We start from the raw sequence: 21,841 nt of genomic DNA, 5'->3' as shown, positions 1-21,841 counted from the left end.
AAATATCCCGCTCGGGCAACTTTATATACTAACGCTCAGCCTCCAATGTGGCTCCCACACATCCCGCTATGTATCTCATCCATCACTCTCTTCGCTTGTGGCATGGTCAAGCACCTCAGGAGAGGAGAGCTGAAACCCCTTCGGTATAGTCGTTCGTTGACGACTACGAACCTGGCTGACTCTCTTCGGACCAATGACGCCTCCCTCTTGTCTTCCGGTAGCTCTCCCCGAGTTAGATATGCGATGTACGGTCCCATCCACGAATTAAGCTCTTCTTGGATGAATTGGACATTCCCTCGCGCCTCGTTGATACTTGGTTGTGCTAACGTCTCTTGAATTACTGACCGAGTGGCTCCCGGCTTCTTTGTGCTTGCAAGTTTAGAGAGCAAGTCGGCCCTTGAATTCTGCTCTCGCGGCACATGATTAAGTGTGAAGTCTCAGAAATTTTCTGATAAGGCTTTAACCTTTTCTAGGTACTTTGCCAGCTGAGGGTCCTTCGCCTGGAAAGTGCCGGCTACCTGCCCTGTGACCAGTTGGGAGTCACTTCGTGCTGATAAGCTTGTCGCCCCCATCTCCTTTGCCAATGTCATGCCGGCCAACAAGGCTTCGTACTCGGCCTGGTTATTGCTTGCTCGGAACTCAAATCGCAACGATTGTTCCAACAAGATTCCTCCCGGCCCTTCCAAGACAATTCCCGCTCCACTTCCTCCAAGGTTCGAGGCGCCATCAACAGATAAGATCCACTCTGTCTCTTCTATTACGCCCTCCTGCGCCGGGGACGATAATTCCATCACGAAGTCTGCTAACGTTTGGGCTTTAATTGCTCCTCTCGGTTCGTACTTGATGGAGTACTCTGAAAGTTCCACCGACCACTTCATCATTCTTCCTGCTAGGTCGGGCTTCTGCAACACCTGCCTAATCGGATGATCTGTTCGCACTATCACCTCATAACTCTGGAAGTAATGTCTCAGCTTCCGCGCGGTAACAAGTATCGCAAGGGCCAATTTCTCAATCTTCTGATAACGAACCTCTGCCCCTTGTAACACCCTGCTAACAAAATAAACAGGCAGTTGGGAGTTACCTCTTTCCTGTACCAACACCGTGCTGATGGCGCTATCTGACGCCGACATGTACATCAACAGTGGGACGTCGGCTTGGGGTTTAGAAAGTATCGGGGGTGAGGTGAGAGCTTGCTTGAGTTCGCCGAACGCCGTCTCACATTCTTCTGTCCACGTAAACTTGTCGTTCTTTCTTAAGCATTGGAACAAGGGGAGCGACTTGTTCGCTGCCTTTGAAAGAAACCGAGAGAGGGAGGCCATCCTCCCCGTCAATTTCTGGACCTCCTTTACCGTCGCGGGACTACTCATGTTGATTATGGCAGAGCACTTATCCGGGTTTGCTTCAATGCCACGATGAGTTAACAGGAAACCAAGAAATTTCCCTGCTTGGACGCCGAAAGAGCACTTCGTCAGGTTCAATTTGAGTCGGTAGTGTGCCAATGTTTCGAACGTCTCTTGTAAGTCGGCGTAATGCCGAGGCAAGCTGTCCGATTTGATCACCATGTCATCCACAAATTGATGGAAATGGTAAGGAGGAGTAAACACTTTGGAGAGGTGCTAATACGTTTGCTCATTGTGAAGGAACCACAAGAGGAGGAGTTGAAGACTTAATTTCTTGTTTACCTTGTTTTACTTGCTTTCGGCCTCTTTGTTTTAGGCCATTCATTTCTTCCATTTGGTTTGTAATTTTGGCCATTTTAAACCTCTTCAACTTGGGTTTTAGAGCGTGTAGAGAAGGTGATTTGAAAACCTTCACTAGGACCTCGACTAGTGTATGTTCTAAATTGCTTTCCATAGCATGCTTTATAGCTTTACTAGTATAATTGTCTAGGATTTTTACTTTTGCTTCCAAAACGTTTAGAAGGCTTAATTCTTTTGCCTACTAGGGGTGCGTGCACACACACACTTGGTAGTGTCAAAATTGTTTTTGTAAGAAAGGTAAAAAGGGCTTAGTAATTTTTACTTGAAAAGGGCTTGGTTATTAAGTGATTCTTTGTAGTCCACCTCCCCTTGAAGGTTCAATTTGTATACTTAGGCCTTTTCTACTTATCTTGCACCTTCAAAACTTTTTGTGAAAACCTTTTTATCACTCAATCTTTGTGAAACCCTTTTTAACTCTTTGTGAAAATTTTGTGAAAACCTTTTGATCAAAGATGAGTGAGCATTCTAGTGTACATGGTCATAATTCTCATAGTACTAGGTCTAGTGTTAGGGATGAGCTTAGGCAATTGAAAGATTACCTAAGAAGAAAAGAGTGAAGAAAGAAAAGAGAAGGTATCAAGCTTAGAGGCTAGTGTCCCCTCTAAGGAAGTTGAACATAGAAGTCATTTTTCCCTTAAAAGTGACATTAAACAAACCCTTCTATGTGAACAACCTTTATACCTTCTGTACTTCAAAGAGACACTTGCTGCCACTAGTCATGAACTTGAGTCTCTACCTCCTAAGGTTCAACAACTTCTAAAAGAATTTGATGATCTATTTCCTCAAGAAGTTCCAAGTGGACTTCCACCTTTAAGAGGGATAGAACATCAAATAGACCTTATTCCGGGGGCTAGTCTTCCTAATAGGCCTGCCTATAGGACTAATCCCCAAGAGACCAAAGAGATAGAATCTCAAGTTGATGACTTGTTGAAGAAGGGATGGGTTCAAAAGAGCCTTAGCCCTTGTGCTGTCCCCGTTCTTTTGGTGCCTAAGAAAGATGGCAAATGGAGGATGTGCACTGATTGTAGAGCCATCAATAACATTACAATAAAATATAGGCACCCAATCCCTAGGCTAGATGATATGTTAGACGAATTGCATGGGGCAATTGTATTTTCCAAAATTGACCTTAAAAGTGGCTATCACCAAATTCGAATTAGAGAAGGTGATGAGTGGAAAACCGCTTTTAAGACCAAGTTTGGTTTATATGAATGGTTAGTGATGCCTTTTGGCCTCACTAATGCCCCTAGTACATTCATGCGTTTAATGAATCATGTTCTTAGGGATTGTATAGGTAAGTTTGTTGTCGTCTACTTTGATGACATACTTATCTATAGTAAGACCTTAGATGAACATCTTGAACATCTAAGGCAAGTCTTAATAATTCTTAGAGTCAACCACCTTTATGCCAACCTTGAAAAATGTACATTTTGTCAAGAACAAGTGAAGTTTTTAGGATTCATTGTTGGCAAAGAAGGAGTCCAAGTTGACTCTGAGAAAATAAAGGCTATTCAAGAATGGCCCACCCCAAAGAGTGTTGGAGAAATTAGAAGCTTTCATGGCTTGGCTAGCTTTTATAGAAGATTTGTAAAAGATTTCTCCACACTTGCATCCCCTCTTAATGAGCTTGTTAAGAAGGATGTACCTTTCCTTTGGGGTGAAGCTCAAGAAAAAGCTTTTAAAACCCTTAAAGAGCAACTCACCAATGCACCCATTCTAGCTCTACCTAATTTTGAACAAACCTTTGAGCTAGAATGTGATGCATCTGGGCTTGGCATAGGTGCTGTGTTACTTCAAGGTGGTCACCCTATAGCCTACTTTAGTGAAAAACTCCATGGGGCTACCTTGAACTATCCCACCTATGACAAAGAACTCTATGCCCTCATAAGAGCTCTCCAAGTTTGGGAGCACTACTTAGTGACTAAGGAATTTGTCATTCACACAGATCATGAGTCACTCAAGTACCTTAGGGGGCAAGGGAAGTTGAACAAGAGACATGCAAAGTGGGTGGAATACCTTGAACAATTCCCCTACATCATCAAATATAAGAAGGGGAAGAGCAATGTGGTAGCTGATGCTCTTTCAAGAAGGCACACATTGCTTTCTACCCTAGGAACTCATATCCTTGGCTTTGATGATGTAAAGGAATTGTATGAGCTTGATGGAGATTTCCAAGCCACTTATGCCAAGTGTCTCCAAAAGCCTTTTGATGGATTCTACCTCCTTGAGGGGTATCTCTTTAGAATGGGAAAACTTTGTATACCCCAAGGATCCATTAGGAAGCTTTTGGTCAAAGAAAGCCATGAAGGGGGACTCATGGGCCATTTTGGGGTTGATAAAACCCTAAGCTTCTTAAAAGCTAAATTCTACTGGCCACACATGAGAATAGATGTCCAAAGGCATTGCTCCAAGTGCATCACTTGTTTGAAAGCAAAGTCCAAAGTAATGCCTCATGGACTCTATACTCCTCTTCCTATAGCTAGCTCCCCTTGGGTAGATATTAGCATGGATTTTGTGCTTGGGCTACCAAGGACTCAAAGGGGATTTGATTCTATCTTTGTGGTAGTGGACCGTTTTAGCAAAATGGCTCATTTTATACCATGCCACAAAGTGGATGATGCTAGCTATATTGCTAAGTTATTCTTTAGGGAAGTGGTCCGATTGCATGGGATACCCAAAACAATTGTGTCTGATAGGGATACTAAGTTCCTTAGTCATTTTTAGAAAGTATTATGGGAAAAACTAGGAACTAAGCTTCTCTATTCCACTACTTGTCATCCCCAAACCGATGGCCAAACCGAAGTAGTGAATAGATCCCTATCCACTTTGTTGAGGGTCCTACTCAAAGGCAATAAGAAAACTTGGGATGATTGTCTTCCCCACCTTGAATTTGCTTATAATAGGGTAGTCCACAAGACTACTAATCTTTCTCCCTTTGAAGTTGTATATGGTTTTAACCCCATCACCCCTCTTGATCTTTTGCCTCTCCCTAATACCCCTTCATTGTTTCACAAAGAAGGAGTATCTAGGGCAGAATTCATTAAGAAATACCATGAAAAGATCAAAGGGCAAATTGAAAAGCAAACTGAAAAATATGCCAAATACAACAACAAGGGAAGAAAGAAAGTTACTTTTGAGGTTGGCGATTGGGTTTGGCTTCATTTGAGGAAAGATAGATTCCCTACTCAAAGAAAGTCCAAACTCAACCCTAGGAGAGATGGACCATTCCAAGTCCTTCATAAAATAAATGATAATGCATACACATTAGATCTTCCTTCTGAGTATGGCACAAGCTCCACTTTTAATGTTTGTGATCTTACACCATTTTTAGGAGCTGAGGAATTACATGAAGATTCTAATCTGAGGACAGATGCTTCTCAAGAAGGAGGGGATGATGGAGGACCATCCTTGAAGACTCATGTGGGCCCCATGACTAGGTCCATGGCTAGGAGGGTTGAAGAGGAAGAGGGTGTTCACACACCAAGGGATACTCTCCTCATGATCATAGAGTACTAATACTCTCCTAAGCTTCATTAGTTTAGGATTTATTTTGTTTTCCATTTTTACCCTTGTATTTTGGGGTATTTTAGTCCTAGGATTTATTTCTTTGTATTTCCCATTTTTGCCCTTGTATTTTGGGGTAATTTAGATGCTTAGGATTTTAATTGGGCTAGGGTGCATCCATTAAGGAGGTGACGCACACTTAGTGGTGTTGTTTGGTCATTTTTTTGGTGTTAGGTAGGCTTAGGCCCAATTGGAGGGCCAAGGATGCATGGACTTATCATGCACCTTGTTGTAGCCAACCTAAACCCTTAAAGATGCCAAACTTGACCACCAAGTAGCATCTAGGGTTGCATTTGGCATTTCATTTAGGGTGCATTTCTCCCTAGTGAAATTCGGCCACTCACCCTAAATGCAACCCTAAATGCAAGCCTTCCTATATATTCCCCTAGTCTAGCTCCTTGTAGACACTTTGGATATTAATGATATTGAGTGTGCATTTTGCCTCATTGTCATTCTCCTTAGTCTCTAGGAACTCCACGGCCTCCTCCCCTTCTCCTCCTCCTTCCACCACCGTGAGTGAGTGAGTTTGGCCTACCTTGGGTGGCCTTCACCAACCTTAGTGAAGTGAGCTAGCCAAAAGGAGCAACACCCCACCAAACACCTCCCATACACCTTGTGCGCCACCTCCATCACCCTAAACACCAACCTTTTCCTTAGCACTAGGTTGCCTTTGGCTAACCTCCTCCCATCTCCACCATAAAAGCAAAACCCTAAATAGGTTTCATCCTACACTTGGATGAAACAACCTTGAGCAAACCCTCTTCACCTTCACCTTTGTGCTTCCGCCACCATCTCCTTCATTTTTCATCATCTTTTGGAGTCTCCCTTGTTGAACCAAGATCAAGGGCGTGCATGGAACTAAGCCACCTTCCATCATGGATGGAAGCATCCAAGCTTAAGGTGTAAGGGAAAGCTCACTTCAAAGAGGAGGAAATCCTAGAAGGGTTCCTAAGGTGAAGCTTTCTCTCATGGTGACTCTTGAACGAAATTTGGCTGAATAAGCTCTGAAATTTCATTATTCTCAAAAGTGAATACAAAGAGTGGAAGAATCACTTAAGTAGGGTTCCAAATGTGCAACTTTGGGCACCTAAATCCAAGGCTACATGTGGCGCCCAAAATTTGAATTCAAACTTGAAATTTGAATTCAAATTTTGGCTCCCATGTGCTAGTCCGAAAATTTAGGTGCCTAGATTCATTTAGGTTTGATTTGAGAGTTATTTAGGGTTAATTTGTGTGGCACATGTTCAGCCACCCATGGTGCTAAACATGTGACTCAAATGTAACTTAAATGACTTCCAAATTAAACCTAATTTAACCTATTTTACCTATTTAAGTAATTCTTGTATATTCCTAATCGAATGACCTAAATACAATGGTCAAACAAATACAATAGAAAGAAAAAATTACAAGAATGAAAATGAGCCCAATATTGGGTACCAAAAGCCCAAAGGCCCATGAAGCCCAAAACTAGGCCGAACAAGCCTAAAACCTAAAATGCTACTCTATGTGGTCCAAAATACAAGACCAAAATATATGATACCTATACTAACATGATGTATACAAAACATATGAAAATAGCTATAACAAAATATGGCCCATGAAAAGTTCAACTTGGGCCTTCCCAGGCCCATCAGGCCCATTGGGCCCTGACTGGCCCAAACCTTCATGTCTAGCCAACTCCTCTTGGCTCCTTCAATATGTCACCTCTTGCCTTCCTAGGCATGATTCCATCATCCCCTCCCTCTTGAAAAGGATTTGTCCTCAAATCACGAGGATGCATGGAATAAGAAACATCACCTACATACACAACAAACCATGTATAAGAGGTGACATGTTTATGATGAGAAAATGGATTATGGATCCTAAGAGGAGTCCTTATATCTAGCCTAAGAAAAAATAAACTATCAAAATTAGACTCCCTAAAAGTAGAAATAGGCTCCTCTCCTAAGCATAACCTAGAAGTAAAACCTAAGAATGTAATAACACTATGACTAAGACAATGAAAAGAATGATTTTTAAACACTACAATATCTTGCCTAAAATACCCTAAATGGTAGCCTAGGCTTTTCCTAAAATATAAAGAAAAGAATACTAGAAAACGTCCTAAACAATTTTGAATCATATTGTTTGGTAGATAAAATGTCTTGGAAAATCTTGAAAACTCATATAAACTATTTTTGTTTTGTAGGGAAGGGTGCAAATTAAGTTCAAATAAAGATGAACTTCCCATAAGATCAAAAATAGAATATGAAATATGACAAGATGTATCTATCAAACAATATATTCCAAAATTTGGGTGCTTTATTAGAAAAACTATGGTAGAAGGATTCCTAAAGAGAGGAAGGCTATCTTCCTTGGGCACCTCCAAGGAAGTAGCACAAGAAGTGGAACTAAATGTAGTCCACTCCTTTTTCACTACATCTTGAAGTTGAGATTCATTTTTCTTTAGAATGATTTGTTCTTGAATCTCTACTTCATGACTAGTGGTAAGATTAGGGTAAGAGTTAAGGTCTTTATTTATGAAGAGAGTATTTTGTAAATGATTTTTAGTGGTAGAACAACTCTCTTCACTCACAAGTCCTTTAGAGGAATTATTTTCCTCCTTACTCTTCCCTAAGAGCAATGCCTTTTTTCTTTCTTTTTCTCTTGTTTTTCTCAATTTTTCTTTTGCTAAAAGTTTTTCTCTCTTTTGTTTAATAATGTGAATTTCTTCCTCTAAAATTGCAATTTGTGCTTTTTTTTTCAAGTTTTTCTTTTTCTTTTTTTAAAGCTTCTTGCTTTGTCCAAGGTGTTAGTGATTTAAGCCTTTGAGTAGAATGTGAAAAACCTTTTGGAGAGCTTAATTCACTACCACTTGAGAAATATTTTCTCATGATTAAACAAAAGAATTTTTTTTTGTATATGCTATGCAAAAAGTTATAAAATGTTTTTGGTATTTTCTAGGAATGAAAATAGCACTTGGAAGTCTAAGTGTACAAGTTGCACTATCAAGGGAGGTGAGCTACAAAGAGCCACTTAATAACCAAGCCTTTTCAAGTGGAAATCACTAAACTCCTTTGTGATACTTCCAATTTCCCAAAGCTTTTCACAAAAATTTTGAATGTTTTTTCACAATTTGTTTGTTTTTGAGACTAAACTAAACGTGAGCAAGTAAATCTACACAAGTCTAGACGTTTCAAGGCAGCAAAATAAAGCAATTAAAAGACAAAGAACTTAAAGGAAACAATGTAAGCAACTAGTCGGATATCCTAAGTGGAAGCTTGAAACATATGAAATTTCCAAGCCACTTCCACTAGCACTACACGTGAGGATGCTAACAAGGAGTTAGATATACCTGACCAGCTTCTTAATACTCCCTCCAAGCTTTACAAATTGATTTTAAAATACAAGAGAGATTGCAAAATTTAAACTAGCCTAGAAAGCAATAAATGGCGGTTTTGGTGACCAATTTAGTGACGGATTGTTGTGCAAATTTTCCAACACTTAATCAAGTGTTTAATCCGCCACTAATCCTTCAATATGATGCTACTGGACCTGCAAAAGAAACACAACAAAGAGGTTAATGGTGGCTGCCTCACAAGGTGAAAGGAATGGTCACTCAAGTGAAGGAAGTTTAGGAGAAGTTTTGGTCACTAAATTAGGTCAAATTTTTAGGTCTTAGTGTCCAAACTTTTCCTACTCTTTGTTGAGCAATGCTTGATCCTTGAGAAAGGATTTGAGGCCACTTACAGCACAGGGAAATTATTGAAAGAAAACTAGACAAGCAATAAAGCACAATTTGGAAAGCTTATACCAAAAGTTAAGAGTAATATGTATATATGACAAGACTCAAAGAGGTTCAATAAGTAAAACTGGAAAATAAGACTCCAAATAAAGCTAGCACTCAGTTAGGAATGTTCCTAGATAGGTACTAGAGTAGATGAACAAAACAAAAAAAATTTGAAAGCAATTGGATAAGTATAGCACAAGTAGTAGTCAAAACAATAACAAGGAATCAAGTGATTTTTCACCAATGTACACCTCTCGGATTTTTCACTTTAAAATGCTTTCTCTAATTTTTTTTTAATTCTTTCTTTTTCTATATTCAAGTTAAGAGTCCAGAGAGTATATTTGCCTTTTGTTTCAAATTTTTCTAAGATTCCAAGCTATAGAAACCGTGACTACAAGTTAGACAAAAATTCAAGTGAAAACAAGGAAACTAGTGCACTAGTTTTTAGGTTTTGTCTTGGATTCTTTTGTACACTTTTCTTCTTTGAATCTTTGTACTTTTCTTTTGATTTTGACTCTGTTTTTGTCTCTGTTTTCAGCCTATTTACTTTTTAAAATTTGAATCCGAAAGATAGTGCACTAGAAGTAAGATTAAGCACTTGAAATTTTGAGTCACAAAAATTTTTATAAGATTTTTCAATGGAAATGTGATTTGAAAACTTAAGACACAATGGAAACCTAACTCTAAAGAAACTTACTAGAACTAATAGCAAGTTATGAACACAATAAGGTAAAAGAAAAAGCACATATAGGAGGCAAGAACAATAAGCAAACCGAGAGCAACAAATTGATGAACAATACACAAAGAAATTTAGGTCAACATGCTATTCAAGGAATTTTAAGACATATAAAGACTACACAAACATACTAAGACAAAACATGGATTAAAAACCAAAATCTAAATGTAATGTATGCAGTCCAATCACGGACACATATTAGGAATGGAGAGACTCAAAATTAAAATCAAAAACAAGCACAAGCTAATAGGTCCTAAACAAGTTGATTGAGGAAGAAATTCAAGAACAATCAACCAATGGATCTATGGAACAAAATATGATATTAAACATGTAGATCCGAAAAGAAACTCAAACAAGACACTTAGAACACAAAGAACACAAAAACAATCGGACCAAAACTCAAGAACACTTATCTCCTTGAAGACCTTGCTCTGATACCAAAATTGATGGAAATGGTAAGGAGGAGTGATGAATGTTCTTCTCCTTAGCTCTCCTTATGCATGGATCTTCTTCAAGGAAATAGAAACCAACGTGATGAACACTAGATGGAGGAGATTCTCGGATAGGAAGAAGGCTTAAGCCTTGGATGGAAGCATCCAAGCTTAAGGTGCAAGGGAAAGCTCACTTCAAAGAGGAGGAAATCCTAGAAGGGTTCCTAAGGTGAAGCTTTCTCTCATGGTGACTCTTGAACGAAATTTGGCTGAATAAGCTCTCAAATTTCATTATTCTCAAAAGTGAATACAAAGAGTGGAAGAATCACTTAAGTAGGGTTCCAAGTGTGCAACTTTGGGCGCTTAAATCCAAGGCTACATGTGGCGCCCAAAATTTGAATTCAAACTTGAAATTTGAATTCAAATTTTGGCTCCCATGTGCTAGTCCGAAAATTTAGGTGCCTATATGCATTTAGGTTTGATTTGAGAGTTATTTAGGGTTAATTTGAGTGGCACATGTTCAGCCACCCATGGTGCTAAACATGTGACTCAAATGTAACTTAAAGGACTTCCAAATTAAACCTAGTTTAACCTATTTTACCTATTTAAGTAATTCTTGTATATTCCTAATCTAATGACCTAAATAAAATGGTCAAACAAATACAATGGAAAGGAAAAATTAAAAGAATGAAAATGAGCCCAATATTGGGTACCAAAAGCCCAAAGGCCCATGAAGCCCAAAACTAGGCCCAACAAGCCTAAAACCTAAAATGCTACTCTATGTGGTCCAAAATACAAGACCAAAATATATGATACCTATACTAACATGATGTATACAAAACATATGTGTAGACCCCTAAAATTGTCCGGGTCGGAAATAAGACTCGAAGACTCTCGAAGATCAAAGGAAAGTCACCCGGAAGGACTCCTGGAAGACCCTGGAAGACCCTAGGATGACAATCTGTAGGTTTAGAGGTCTTAGAGTAGCAAAAAATAAGAAAGTGGAGGGAATGAAGCCCAATACGGCCTCCCAGAAGTTCAATACGGCCGTATTGAAGTTTCTGAGCTTCAATACGGCTGCATTGAACTCAATACGGCTGCACTGAACTTCAATACGGTCGTATTGAGGTTTTTGAACTCAATACGGCTGCACTGAACTTCAATACGGCCGTATTGAGGTTTTTGAACTTCAATACGGCCGTATTGAATTCAATACGGCCGTATTGTAGTTCAAAACTTCAATACGGACCGTATTGACCCTCATAAACCGTATTGAGCCTCATCCCTATAAATATGACGTCAATTGGACGTCATTTCACACTTTTTACACTGAGTTTTAACCCTCTTCTTGAGTATTCTGGGTTTTTTTGAGCAGTGCTCTGCCTAGAAATCACTCGGAGAGTTGATCCGACGACGTTTTTGAGTTCTGAGCATTTTGCTTGAGTCTCGAACTAAGTCGAAGGGAAATCCATCGGATTTCCAAGTCAAAAATTATTTTTTAGGAAGGAGCGAGCGGGCTTGTAGAGGGAGGGAACGCCAAAAAGCTTCCCAATTTCTGTTTAAATATATAGAAAAGCACGCTTCAAAGGTTTCCTTCTTAAATCCTTTCTTTTACTGCTTTCTGAGTGTTGCATACTTAAATCATCATCATGTAGATATTTCGCTTATAATCGCTTATAATAAATAGGGGTAATTTAGTAATTTTTGCGCTATTATTTTAGAAATAATCTGTCATAGGGAACCCGAAAGGGGCGCTGTGGGGTGCTAACTCCCCACGCGTAACCGACTCCCTTACCCAACTCTGGTTGTAATGGCCGAAGTTGATTTATAAAATCAATTGCCTTGTCCCTTTTTCCAATGTTTTGAGTAAAACATTGGTGGCGACTCCATGAACCCTTCCTTTTTATGAAAATCGCTAATCTATGGAGGGTCCCGCTTGGGATTAACATGGATTGGTGAGCCTTTTAATAAAATTGCTCGTTTGACGAGGTCTCAGTTTGAGAATAAGTCATTCTAGCAATCCATATTTTTAAACAAATAAAAGAGTCCAACCATCCTTCGCGAATGCCGAAAGCCCGTTTCGGGCCGGTGGCGACAATATGAAAATAGCTATAACAAAATATGGCCCATGAAAAGTTCAACTTGGGCCTTCCCAGGCCCATCAGGCCCATTGGGCCTTGACTGGCCCAAACCTTCATGTCTAGCCAACTCCTCTTGGCTCCTTCAATATGTCACCTATTGCCTTCCTAGGCATGATTCCATCACGTATGCCTCAATGTTTCTTCCAAGCTGCTTTGCCAGGATCCTGTCCATGAGCCTCTGGTACGTCGCTCCTGCGTTCTTCAAACCGAAAGGCATGACCCTGTAACAGCAAATAGCTTGATCGGCAATGAAGGCCGTTTTGTCCTCATCCATAGGATGCATTCTAATTTGGTTGTAACCCGAGTAAGCGTCCATAAGGCTTAACAATCCATAGCCTGAGGCATTGTCGACCAGGGAATCTATGTTGGGCAGTGGATATGAGTCTTTCGGGCAAGCCTTGTTCAGATCGGTAAAGTCTGTGCACATCCTCCAAGTTCCATTACTCTTTCGTACCATTACTACGTTCGCCAGCCAGATCGGGTATTGGATTTCCCGAATGTGACTGGCTGCCATCAGTTTCTTGGTCTCGTCTACTATAGCCTTCCTCTTGTCTTCTCCAAACTTTCGCCTTTTCTGGATCACGGGCTTCGCCTTGGGGTCGACCATAAGATGATGACATAAGAAATCGGGATCAATGCCTGGCATGTCCCCGACGCTCCATGTGAAAGCTGATATGTTGTTCTTCAGCACCTCCACCAGACCTTCCTCATCTTCTTTGCTTAGAGATACACCAATCTTGACAGATTTCCCCTCGGTCAAGGTAACCTCCTTTACATCTTCGGCTGGGGCTGGTCGGGTATCGAAGTGACTTATTCTCGGATCTAACTCAATTGACTGAATGCCCCGATCCACCTGTGTCACATATAGGTGTCGTCTCGCCCTCAGGCTGTCTTCATAACATTTCCTCGCCACGTCTTGATCAACACAGACGACACCCACCTTTCCGTTGGGTAAGGGGTACTTCAGCTTTAGGTGAGGTGTGGAGACGACCGCTCCCAACTTGTTTAGTGTCGGTCGGCCAACTAATATGCTATAGGATGATTGGGCGTTCACCACTAGGTATCGGACAGTGACAGTCTTCAAGTTCTCTCCATGGCCGAAAGTTGTCTCCAAATCGGCATATCCTCTAGTTGTTACCTGGTCGCCTGCAAAACCGACTAAAGTACCTGCGTATGGCATAAGGCGATCCGTCGGAATTTTCATACCAACAAAAGCTTCCCAAAAAAGTATATCCGCCGAGCTACCCTGGTCCACCAGTACACGCTTCACATTATAACCCATGACTACTGCCGAGACGACTATCGGGTCATCCTCGTGTGGTGACACGCCTTTGAAATCGGCATCCGAGAACGTGATATCAGGCCGAGTAGGTCTCGTCCTCTCCGCAACCGATAGCACTGACCGAGAATATCTCTTCCGGGACGCTGAAGTCGGCCCCCCTCCTGCAAATCCCCCTGCTATGGTGTTGAAATCTCCATGGATAGCCTGTTGATGCGCCTCAGCAGATTGTTGCGCGGGGTCTCTCGGTGAAGACCTCCCTTCGCGCCTCCTTCTCCTGATTTCTTCTCCTTCCTGCCTGCGTCGCCTGTCGGACGAGCTCTCTCCCTGCTTTCCCGCAATAAATTCTTTCAATCGACCTTCCTTGATAAGGCGCTCGATCTGCCTCCCGAGAACGAAACAATTTTCCGTCTTGTGTCCATGAGTCCGATGAAAATCACACCAATCGGTTTTGTGAGGTCCCAACTGGCGGTCTGTCGCCTCCGGGAACTCAAATAATGATGCACTGTTGACGTCATGAAGGATGTGACACCTGGAAACATTGAGTGGCGTATACTTATCCTCCTCCTTGCTACGCGGCCACTCGCCCCTTGACCGACCAGTGCGATCAGCCTGTCGATAATTGCTCTCCTTCGAGTTATACTGGTCGCGTCGCTTACTCCAATCCGACCGTGGTCGGAGATGTTTGTTACTCTCCTTATTGCTACCTGCTGCTTCTCGGTTCTCCGCTGCCCTCTTAATGATCTGATTTTCTTCCGTCTTAATGTGACTTAAGGCGAAAGCCCTTACCTCCGACATTGTTTGACAGTTAGCTCTTTCGAGCGCAATGTCGAAGGCTCCGGACCGCAAACCCTTCTGGAAGGCAATGACCGCCATTCTCTCATCCAACGATGCTACCTTTAGAGCCACCTCGTTGAATCTCTGTAGAAAGTCCTTCAATGACTCCTCCCTTTGCTGCTTAAGGTCAAACAAATCCGACGTTATCGGTGGCTTCTTCTTATTAGCAGCAAATTGAGCCATAAACAGCCGACTAAAGACGTCAAAGTCGGTGATGGATCGGTCGGGGAGGCCGCTAAACCAATCAAGTGCCGCCTTTTTTAGCGTACCCATGAACAGTTTACAACGGACTTCCATGCTCCCTCCGCAAATCAGCATCTGAGCTCGGAAATCGGTTAAGTGTTGACTGGGATCCTGTGATCCGTCGAAAGGTTCGACCTGCGGTATCCGATGATCCCTAAGGATGGCCTCGGCCTCTATGGCTTCCGAGAAAGGCCGAAAATCCCTCGGAACTTCCTGCATGACATCCTCCTCCAACGTTCTAGAGTTGGCTTCTATCCTGGTTTGTAACTCATCCGCTCGCCTCCTGATCTCCTCGTTTTCGCGCTGAATGGCCTCCTCTCTCTCCCTGGATCGTGCATTATCCTCCCGTAGACCATTGATCATAACCATCATCTCCTCCATGGTAGGGGGTTGTGAGTTGTTGTTGTTGCCGCCTCTTGCCATGATAAAGTGTAGGCCTTTCTATATGACTTGGGGCGTAGGAAGAGTTTCACTGTAGCCCCACGGTGGGCGCAAAAATGTTCCGGCCACGGGATGCGCTAGGGTTTTCTGCCTAGGTCGTCTCAAAGCCAGAGCATTCAAAAAGTGTAATCTGTCGTCCTAGCTCTAGGGTTTTAGGTTTTATACTTTTGTGTTTATGGGCTTCGTGGACCCCGCGATTTTCGGGATTCTCCTTAACCGCTCTTATCCTGAAGCCAGGGGAGTGAGTGGTTGTTAGTCAAGTCGGTATTTTACCGAGAATGCCTTTACAAGGGGACCTGTCGGGAAAAAGGCGAATCCCCTCTCGGGTGCATGTAATTGGGGTTATAGCCGAGTTGCCACACCCTGTGACGGTCCAGTCGGGTGTTAGACGAGTAGAGGGTCTAGTCGGGATTTTACCTAGACGATATGCTAGTCGGGTTTTTACCTAGACGGTACACTAGTCGGGCTTTTACCTAGACGGTATGCTAGTCGGAAGACGACCTGGACAGTCCAGTGTTATAATTGAGTTTGAACTGGACTAGCTTGGGTAAGCAACATATTACCCAATTCTTTTAATTTTTAATATTTTATATTTTACTTATTGTTGTAAAGTAAAAGGGAAAAAAAATATAAAAGTGAGAAGTTAAGATATATGTTCATTGAAATGTGAATAAAGAGTTGCGACAAATACATAATTCATGCTCGGAGAAAAAGGAAATTTGTTTTTAAGCTTAATCATATTTTTAGGATTCGAAATTCAATATTACTTTGTATTAAATTTTATATCATGGTCATTTTTATATTTTAGATTTTGAATTGAGATAATGAAGATGAAAGAGAGACTATTAATTTAGAAATTGTAACACTTCCTAAAAAAATGCTTAAAACATAATTGTTAAAGACAAAGAATGATCATTTAAAAATGCATGATAAGAAAATTAGTTACTTTTTATTTGAATTGAATATTGTTAATTAGTTATAAGTTACATAGAAGGAAATAATTTATATTGTAATTTGTTTTTCTTTTTGTTTTTGTTTTTGTTTTTATAGATATTTCTATTTGTTGGCAGTTATTTTATTTTTCTTTGAGGTTTTCGGTTTGGTTTTGATTTGACATTATTATTATGAAGATGCTATAATACATTTGGAGAAAAATAATTACTATAATAATTGTCAACATTAAATTTTGGAGAAAAAGTATAAAAAAAAAGTAATTAAAAAATGGACCAGTCCGAAACGATGGTTACTCGCATCAGGCTGTAATTCACATAGAATCAAGTTTGGACATCAATTTAAAGGCTGAATTAATAAATCTGAGTCTTTTTACCTAGTTCATTATAGTTCATGGTTTGCATTGTGTCAATCCATAATAGTCAATTGTCAGCTCTAGTGCTGAACATACTGGTTTAAAAAATTAAAAATATTTTTTTATAAAAATTTTATTAATATATGTTGCCTAATTTTCAATACACTCGCATTATATTATTGATATACGTTGGTAATTTTCGATGCATTCTCATTATAATTTCTAACTAAAAAATTTATTTATTGAATGTTTAATTAATTTCATTGAAACATCTTCCAGCTAGTCGATACGCTATATTTGTTATAGTGCATGATAGAATATCAAATTTAGTTATTAATAAGTAGAGACATTTTACGCTACTGTTTTAATGTGATCCCTCTACTCTTTCGTCCTACTCTGTTAACACAGCCTTCAACGACATGTTAATATGTCGATAAAATTTATTGCAGTATGTCTGGATTACTTTCTTTAGAATAAAAAACAAAATTAATAAATAAAGTCTGAGAGAAAAAGTACACTAAAAAAAACGAGATAAACTAAACTTCACAACTTTATTTATTTTGTAGATGTAAAGCAACTATTTTGATTATAATTACGAGATTAGGTACACTTAAATTTAAAGGAAGGGTAATTGTGGCAGGATAAAAAAAAATGGATGAAATATTATAGTGATCTAGTGCTTAAAAGTTGGGATAGATGTAAATTTAGGTTTAATTTTCATCACCGTCATTGTAACTTTTTTATTAATAAAATAATGTTTAAATTATATTTTAATTTTTTATCTTATTTTTTAATTAACTTTAGTGTTTTATCTTTTAAAAAAATGATTTTGGTTATTGTACCTGTCTAAAGGATACACCAATAATCCTTTCGTATTCTGAGGGCCGAACGAGTGCTCCGAACCAATACTCCGGTGTGGGGGAGGTACCTGCAAAAGGCACTCCGACGCTCAAGTCAGGACAAAGCGCAGATATCGATGGCAATTAATGAACAGTGACCTTACCTCGTGACAAGAGCTATTTATACTGACATTTATGGGCCCGGACTTCCATGGGCCCTGTAACAAGATTACCAGATTAGGTAATACGCTCCTAATCGGCTTACGGGTATGCTTAACCCTTAATCCTTAATTATGGGTACATTCTTACCTCTATTAGTAGGAATCTGAGTTCACTCGGCCATCTGGTAGCCGAACGGCATTCGGCCACCTGGTTCGGTCATTCAGGGGCCGATTGGGTGTCGGCTATCAGGTGGCCGAGTGGCCGAACCAGGTGGCCGAATGGCCTTACTAGTACAATAATTAAATTTAAATTTTATTTTACAAGAATTTGATTTTATCATAAATCATAATAATTGATTTTATAATGAATGATTATAAGTGCATTTTGTTTTTAGAAGTACATCCCATCATTTTAGAAGAATTATTTTTCAAAATTATTTACAAAATTAAAAATATCCATTATATCAAAATGATTAAATAGACAAAATTTTAAAATAAAAGGCCAAAATAAGTTTTTTAAAATATATTAAAATAAGATAAACGATAAAAAGTATAATTTAGAAAATTAAAGGACGGGTCGCATTAATTCTTGACACTAAGACAATACAATGAATGCATTCTTGACCAAATGTTCACTTTGTTAACTAACATATTTAAGTAGTTGCGTGATGCACATGGAAGAGAAGGAAGTGCTACACGACATTATCCATATGGTTTGTTTGGACGAAGAATTTTACAAATTTAAGAAATTTTAAATTTTTGATATTTGAATTACTTTAATATCAATTTTTATTATTCTTGAAATATTTTATTTTGATAAGTCAATTCAAATTTCTCAAATTTTAAATTGTTGGGTTGAATATGATAATTTGATTCCATCATGGTAAATTTGATTTTAAAAATATATTTATATGTCGAGATTCTTAAATTAAATTTTATAAAAATAAATATTAATTAGTTTTTAAATATTTAATAATTTTAAAAATTAATATTAGATAATATTCAATAATTTAAAATATGAAGAGATATAAGATAAAATAAAATATATAAGTGAAATAAGAAGATAAAAAATATTGAAGAATTTCAAATTCTTACTTTTTTGAGAGAATTTAAAATTCTACTATTTCAAGGAATTTTACAAATGTTTGAATTTCAAATTCTTTATAAATTCTTCATCCAAACAAGGTATTTCACCTCAAAAAATTTGAAATTCTTCAAATAAATGAATTATTCCATTTAAATTTCTCATCCAAACACATTATTAATGTTGGCGCTTATGATATGGTTGGATTCTGGTTACCGAAGGATATAAGGATTTGGACAATAGTTAGTTAATTTAAGCGCTTTTTATACACGTTGGTTAGATATGGTTGACGGTGTTAAAGTTATAAACATCAGTAATTGCTTTTGTCAGGGTTAGCTTTCCTTTTGTTGCTGTATCGCATGGAAGAAGTAATTTACCTTGAGATTTTGCATAATCTTTTATATGTGTTTTTTAATCTTAAGTGGCTATCTCGAATTTGAGTTTGAAGTTTGCGGTTATGTTAAATATTCAAGTGGAAAGTTTTGTTCTCACAACGATTCTATTTGAGTTGAATAAAATTTATTTTTTTTAATGATACATGTGATCTATAAAAATAATAATGTTAAAAAAGTTAATTATATCACATAATTTATGTTATATGTTCTTACTGGGAATTTGCCGTAGGGTTGATTTTCCTAGCAAGATTGGTGAGCCTCCTTTGCGGGTACGTCTCGTGTTCCAAGATAGGGGTGGTACCTGCAAAAGAGACTCCGATGCTAAAGTTAGGGTTTGTATGAGTATGAGTCTCGTATATGTAATGCACGTACCTTAGTGTGATTTAGGGTTGCTTTGGGCCTTGGGCCTGAGATAAGATATAATGTGATTAGATAATGGATCTCATCTGGGGCGAGATCCTCGGGAATCAATTACGATTCACTTAAATGCCGAGCTGACGTCGCCTGGCGCGTGCCCGAGGTCATCTTGCGCTGTGATGCCAAGCTCGGAGCTCGGTTTCGCAGTACGGATAGTACACTAGCCCCCCGAGCTCCGAAGACCGTAGGTCAAGGAGTTAAGACTGAGCTCGCTGGAGGAAAGTGACCTTTCGCGTACGTTTGTTCGTTGGGGCGCTATGTGTCACAACTGTTCATTTCCTAGAGACGTGCGAGTGGCGCGTTAAGGGAAATGACGGTTATGTAATGATGGTCTTGCAATTAATGTGTTGTCAGGCGTGCCCCTAGGCTAACACGTGTCGTGGCCGTTTTGAATTTGGGAAGGACCTTTTTCTCTTTCTCGCGCCTCTTCCCTTTTCACTTTACTCATTTTTCACTCTTTCAACTTCTTGTGCGCATTGGTTCTCTTCGCCTTCTTGCTCCTGTTTGTCCTCCGTCTCCTTTTTCCTTGTTTCCGCCGCCGTTTCCGGTAACCCACTCGTTGTTAGGGTTGTTTTCTGAGGAGGAGTACCAGGTACTTCCTTTCTACTGTTTTCCTTTTTCTTTTTCCCCCAAATCTTTTTCGCGTCTCCCTCTTTCTTTAATGGCTGGTGGAAGTGGTGCTGGCTCTTCCACGCCTGCCAAGGGCAAGGCGCACGACAAGGCGGTGGCTACTGGAAAGGCTGCTGTCGAGAAGAAGGACCTGCCTCCGCCCAAGGACCTAGAGCCAGGCATCCCTGGTTATGATTGGGTTAAGCGCGATATGGGGGGGCCCAAAGTGTGTTCAGGTCGTTCCTGGAGGTCAATGCGTTTCAGAGGACACATCGAATTTGTGACCCTTCCATTTCCTGGATGATCTGGCTCGAACCCTGTCCGGCCGGTGAGGGTGTGTACATGGGGAGGTCTTCTAACCCTCCCCATTTCTATGTCTACCAGTGTCTCTTCCGGGACATGGGTGTCTGTCATCCTTTCACTCAGTTTGAGTGTGATTTTTTGAATTACATTAATGCGGCTCCTTGTCAGCTACACCCTAATAGCTGGGGTTTTCTGAGGGCTTTTCAGGTCCTATGTACAGTTCTAGGGATAGAGGTGTCCCTTCGTGTTTTTCTTCATTTCTACCAATTGAAACTGGGCATTCCGCCTTACGACGTGTTGTCGCTGAATGGGAGTAGAGATGGGGGCATGTTTACCCTTTACGCCCAATCGTACAAAAATTATAAGCAAGAGTTCTTCCGGGTCGCTCTTGTGGATGTCGACCCCTTGGAGGATGAGGTGTTCCATTTCGGCGGGTTGTCGAAATTTCCTTTTTATTGGTGTCCCAAACCGTCTAGGTTTCATGGTTTGGGTAACCTAAAGTTGATGGCCTCGGAGGCGGCCGCCGTTGATAATCTTGCCGCGCTTCCTCGTCCGCTGGATTGCAAGCTCATTCTGTCGCTTGCGACCTCGACCCACAGGGAGAGGGGCCTGGAGAGTGAGTACTTCGTCCTCTTTAGATTATTAGGGTTTGCAACCCCTTCTTTTGCTGATGTGTTTTGCTTTTTGTGTTTGTAGGCAAAATGGGGAGGAACAAGTGGCGAGAGTTGAAACATCGCTACAATGTCGCTGAGCTCGAGGTGCCCGAGCCTGAAGAGGAGATGTCCCCCCTTAAGGTTAATCGAAAGAGAAAGAGGGGCGAGAGAGAGGTCGGGGGGACCTCTGCCCCTCGCGAAGTGGAAGAAGTGACCTCCAAGGCTGCAGATGTGATAGACCATGGGCCAAGGGCCCAGTTACCAGAGCTATGGCTAGAAGAATACAGGAAGAGTTGGACCTTGTGAAGACTAGTGGGCTTGTCAAGCCCAAAGTAATCTTCACTTGGAATGCTCTATCATGAAGAGAAGGCCTAGTTCTACTTGTTTATATTGTACAGTTTATACATAGTCTTTTGTATAGGTTATTTTTGCCTTTGTATTTGTGAGGCACTTTACTTGCTTTTTCTAGTGTTTGTATATTGATTTTGAGGTAGGTTACTTGGAGAGTTTAAATCCATTTAACCTCCCTAGTTGATACATTCATTTTGTATTTTTTCAGTAGGGAAAAAGGGGTGACATTTAGCAAAGCTTGAGGGTGTGACTAGAAATTGGGCCTGAGTTGGGCCTAGGCAAAATTTTGCATATTGGACTCATTTTGCTCCTAATTTTTCATAGATTTGATTTAGCTAGGTCTCATCATCATATGATGAACCTAACTAAATCAAATCAAAGATTTTCAAATTAATTCATGGAGCAAACTTAGTCCAAGGCCGCCTAGCTCCTTTGTCCTCCTTTCGCCAAAAATTTCAAGCTACACTTCTTGAGTTTTGAAGTTTGCCTTCCAAGCTTCTAAACTCAAGTAAGGTAAGCTTA

General features: G+C 40.1%; 1 protein-coding gene across 1 annotated transcript; it reads right to left on the bottom strand.

Moving 5' to 3' along the window:
- Positions 1-437: 437 nt before the first annotated feature.
- LOC145955295 (uncharacterized) lies at positions 438-15,141 on the bottom strand. The gene is made up of 2 exons (XM_083069974.1): positions 12,503-15,141; positions 438-1,542 (listed from the first exon to the last, which is right to left on the bottom strand). Exons 1-2 carry the CDS (start codon positions 15,139-15,141, stop codon positions 438-440), a joined length of 3,744 nt encoding a protein of 1,247 aa, XP_082926100.1.
- Between the last annotated feature and the right edge of the window lie 6,700 nt (positions 15,142-21,841).

This window comes from Cajanus cajan, chromosome 1 (genome assembly GCF_000230855.2).
Source record: "Cajanus cajan strain Asha chromosome 1, NIPB_CcT2T_4, whole genome shotgun sequence".
Taxonomy (NCBI): Eukaryota; Viridiplantae; Streptophyta; class Magnoliopsida; order Fabales; family Fabaceae; genus Cajanus; species Cajanus cajan.
This window is presented reverse-complemented; position numbering and strand designations above follow the sequence as displayed.

Bases quoted from the DNA above. Each gene is read 5' to 3' on its own strand.
- LOC145955295 (XM_083069974.1), bottom strand. From the start codon at position 15,141: ATGGAGGAGATGATGGTTATGATCAATGGTCTACGGGAGGATAATGCA. The intron at 1,543-12,502 runs GCAATAGGTGAC...CAAATCGGACAG, and splicing joins ATGGAATCATGCCTAGGAAG to CTTGCCTCGGCATTACGCCG.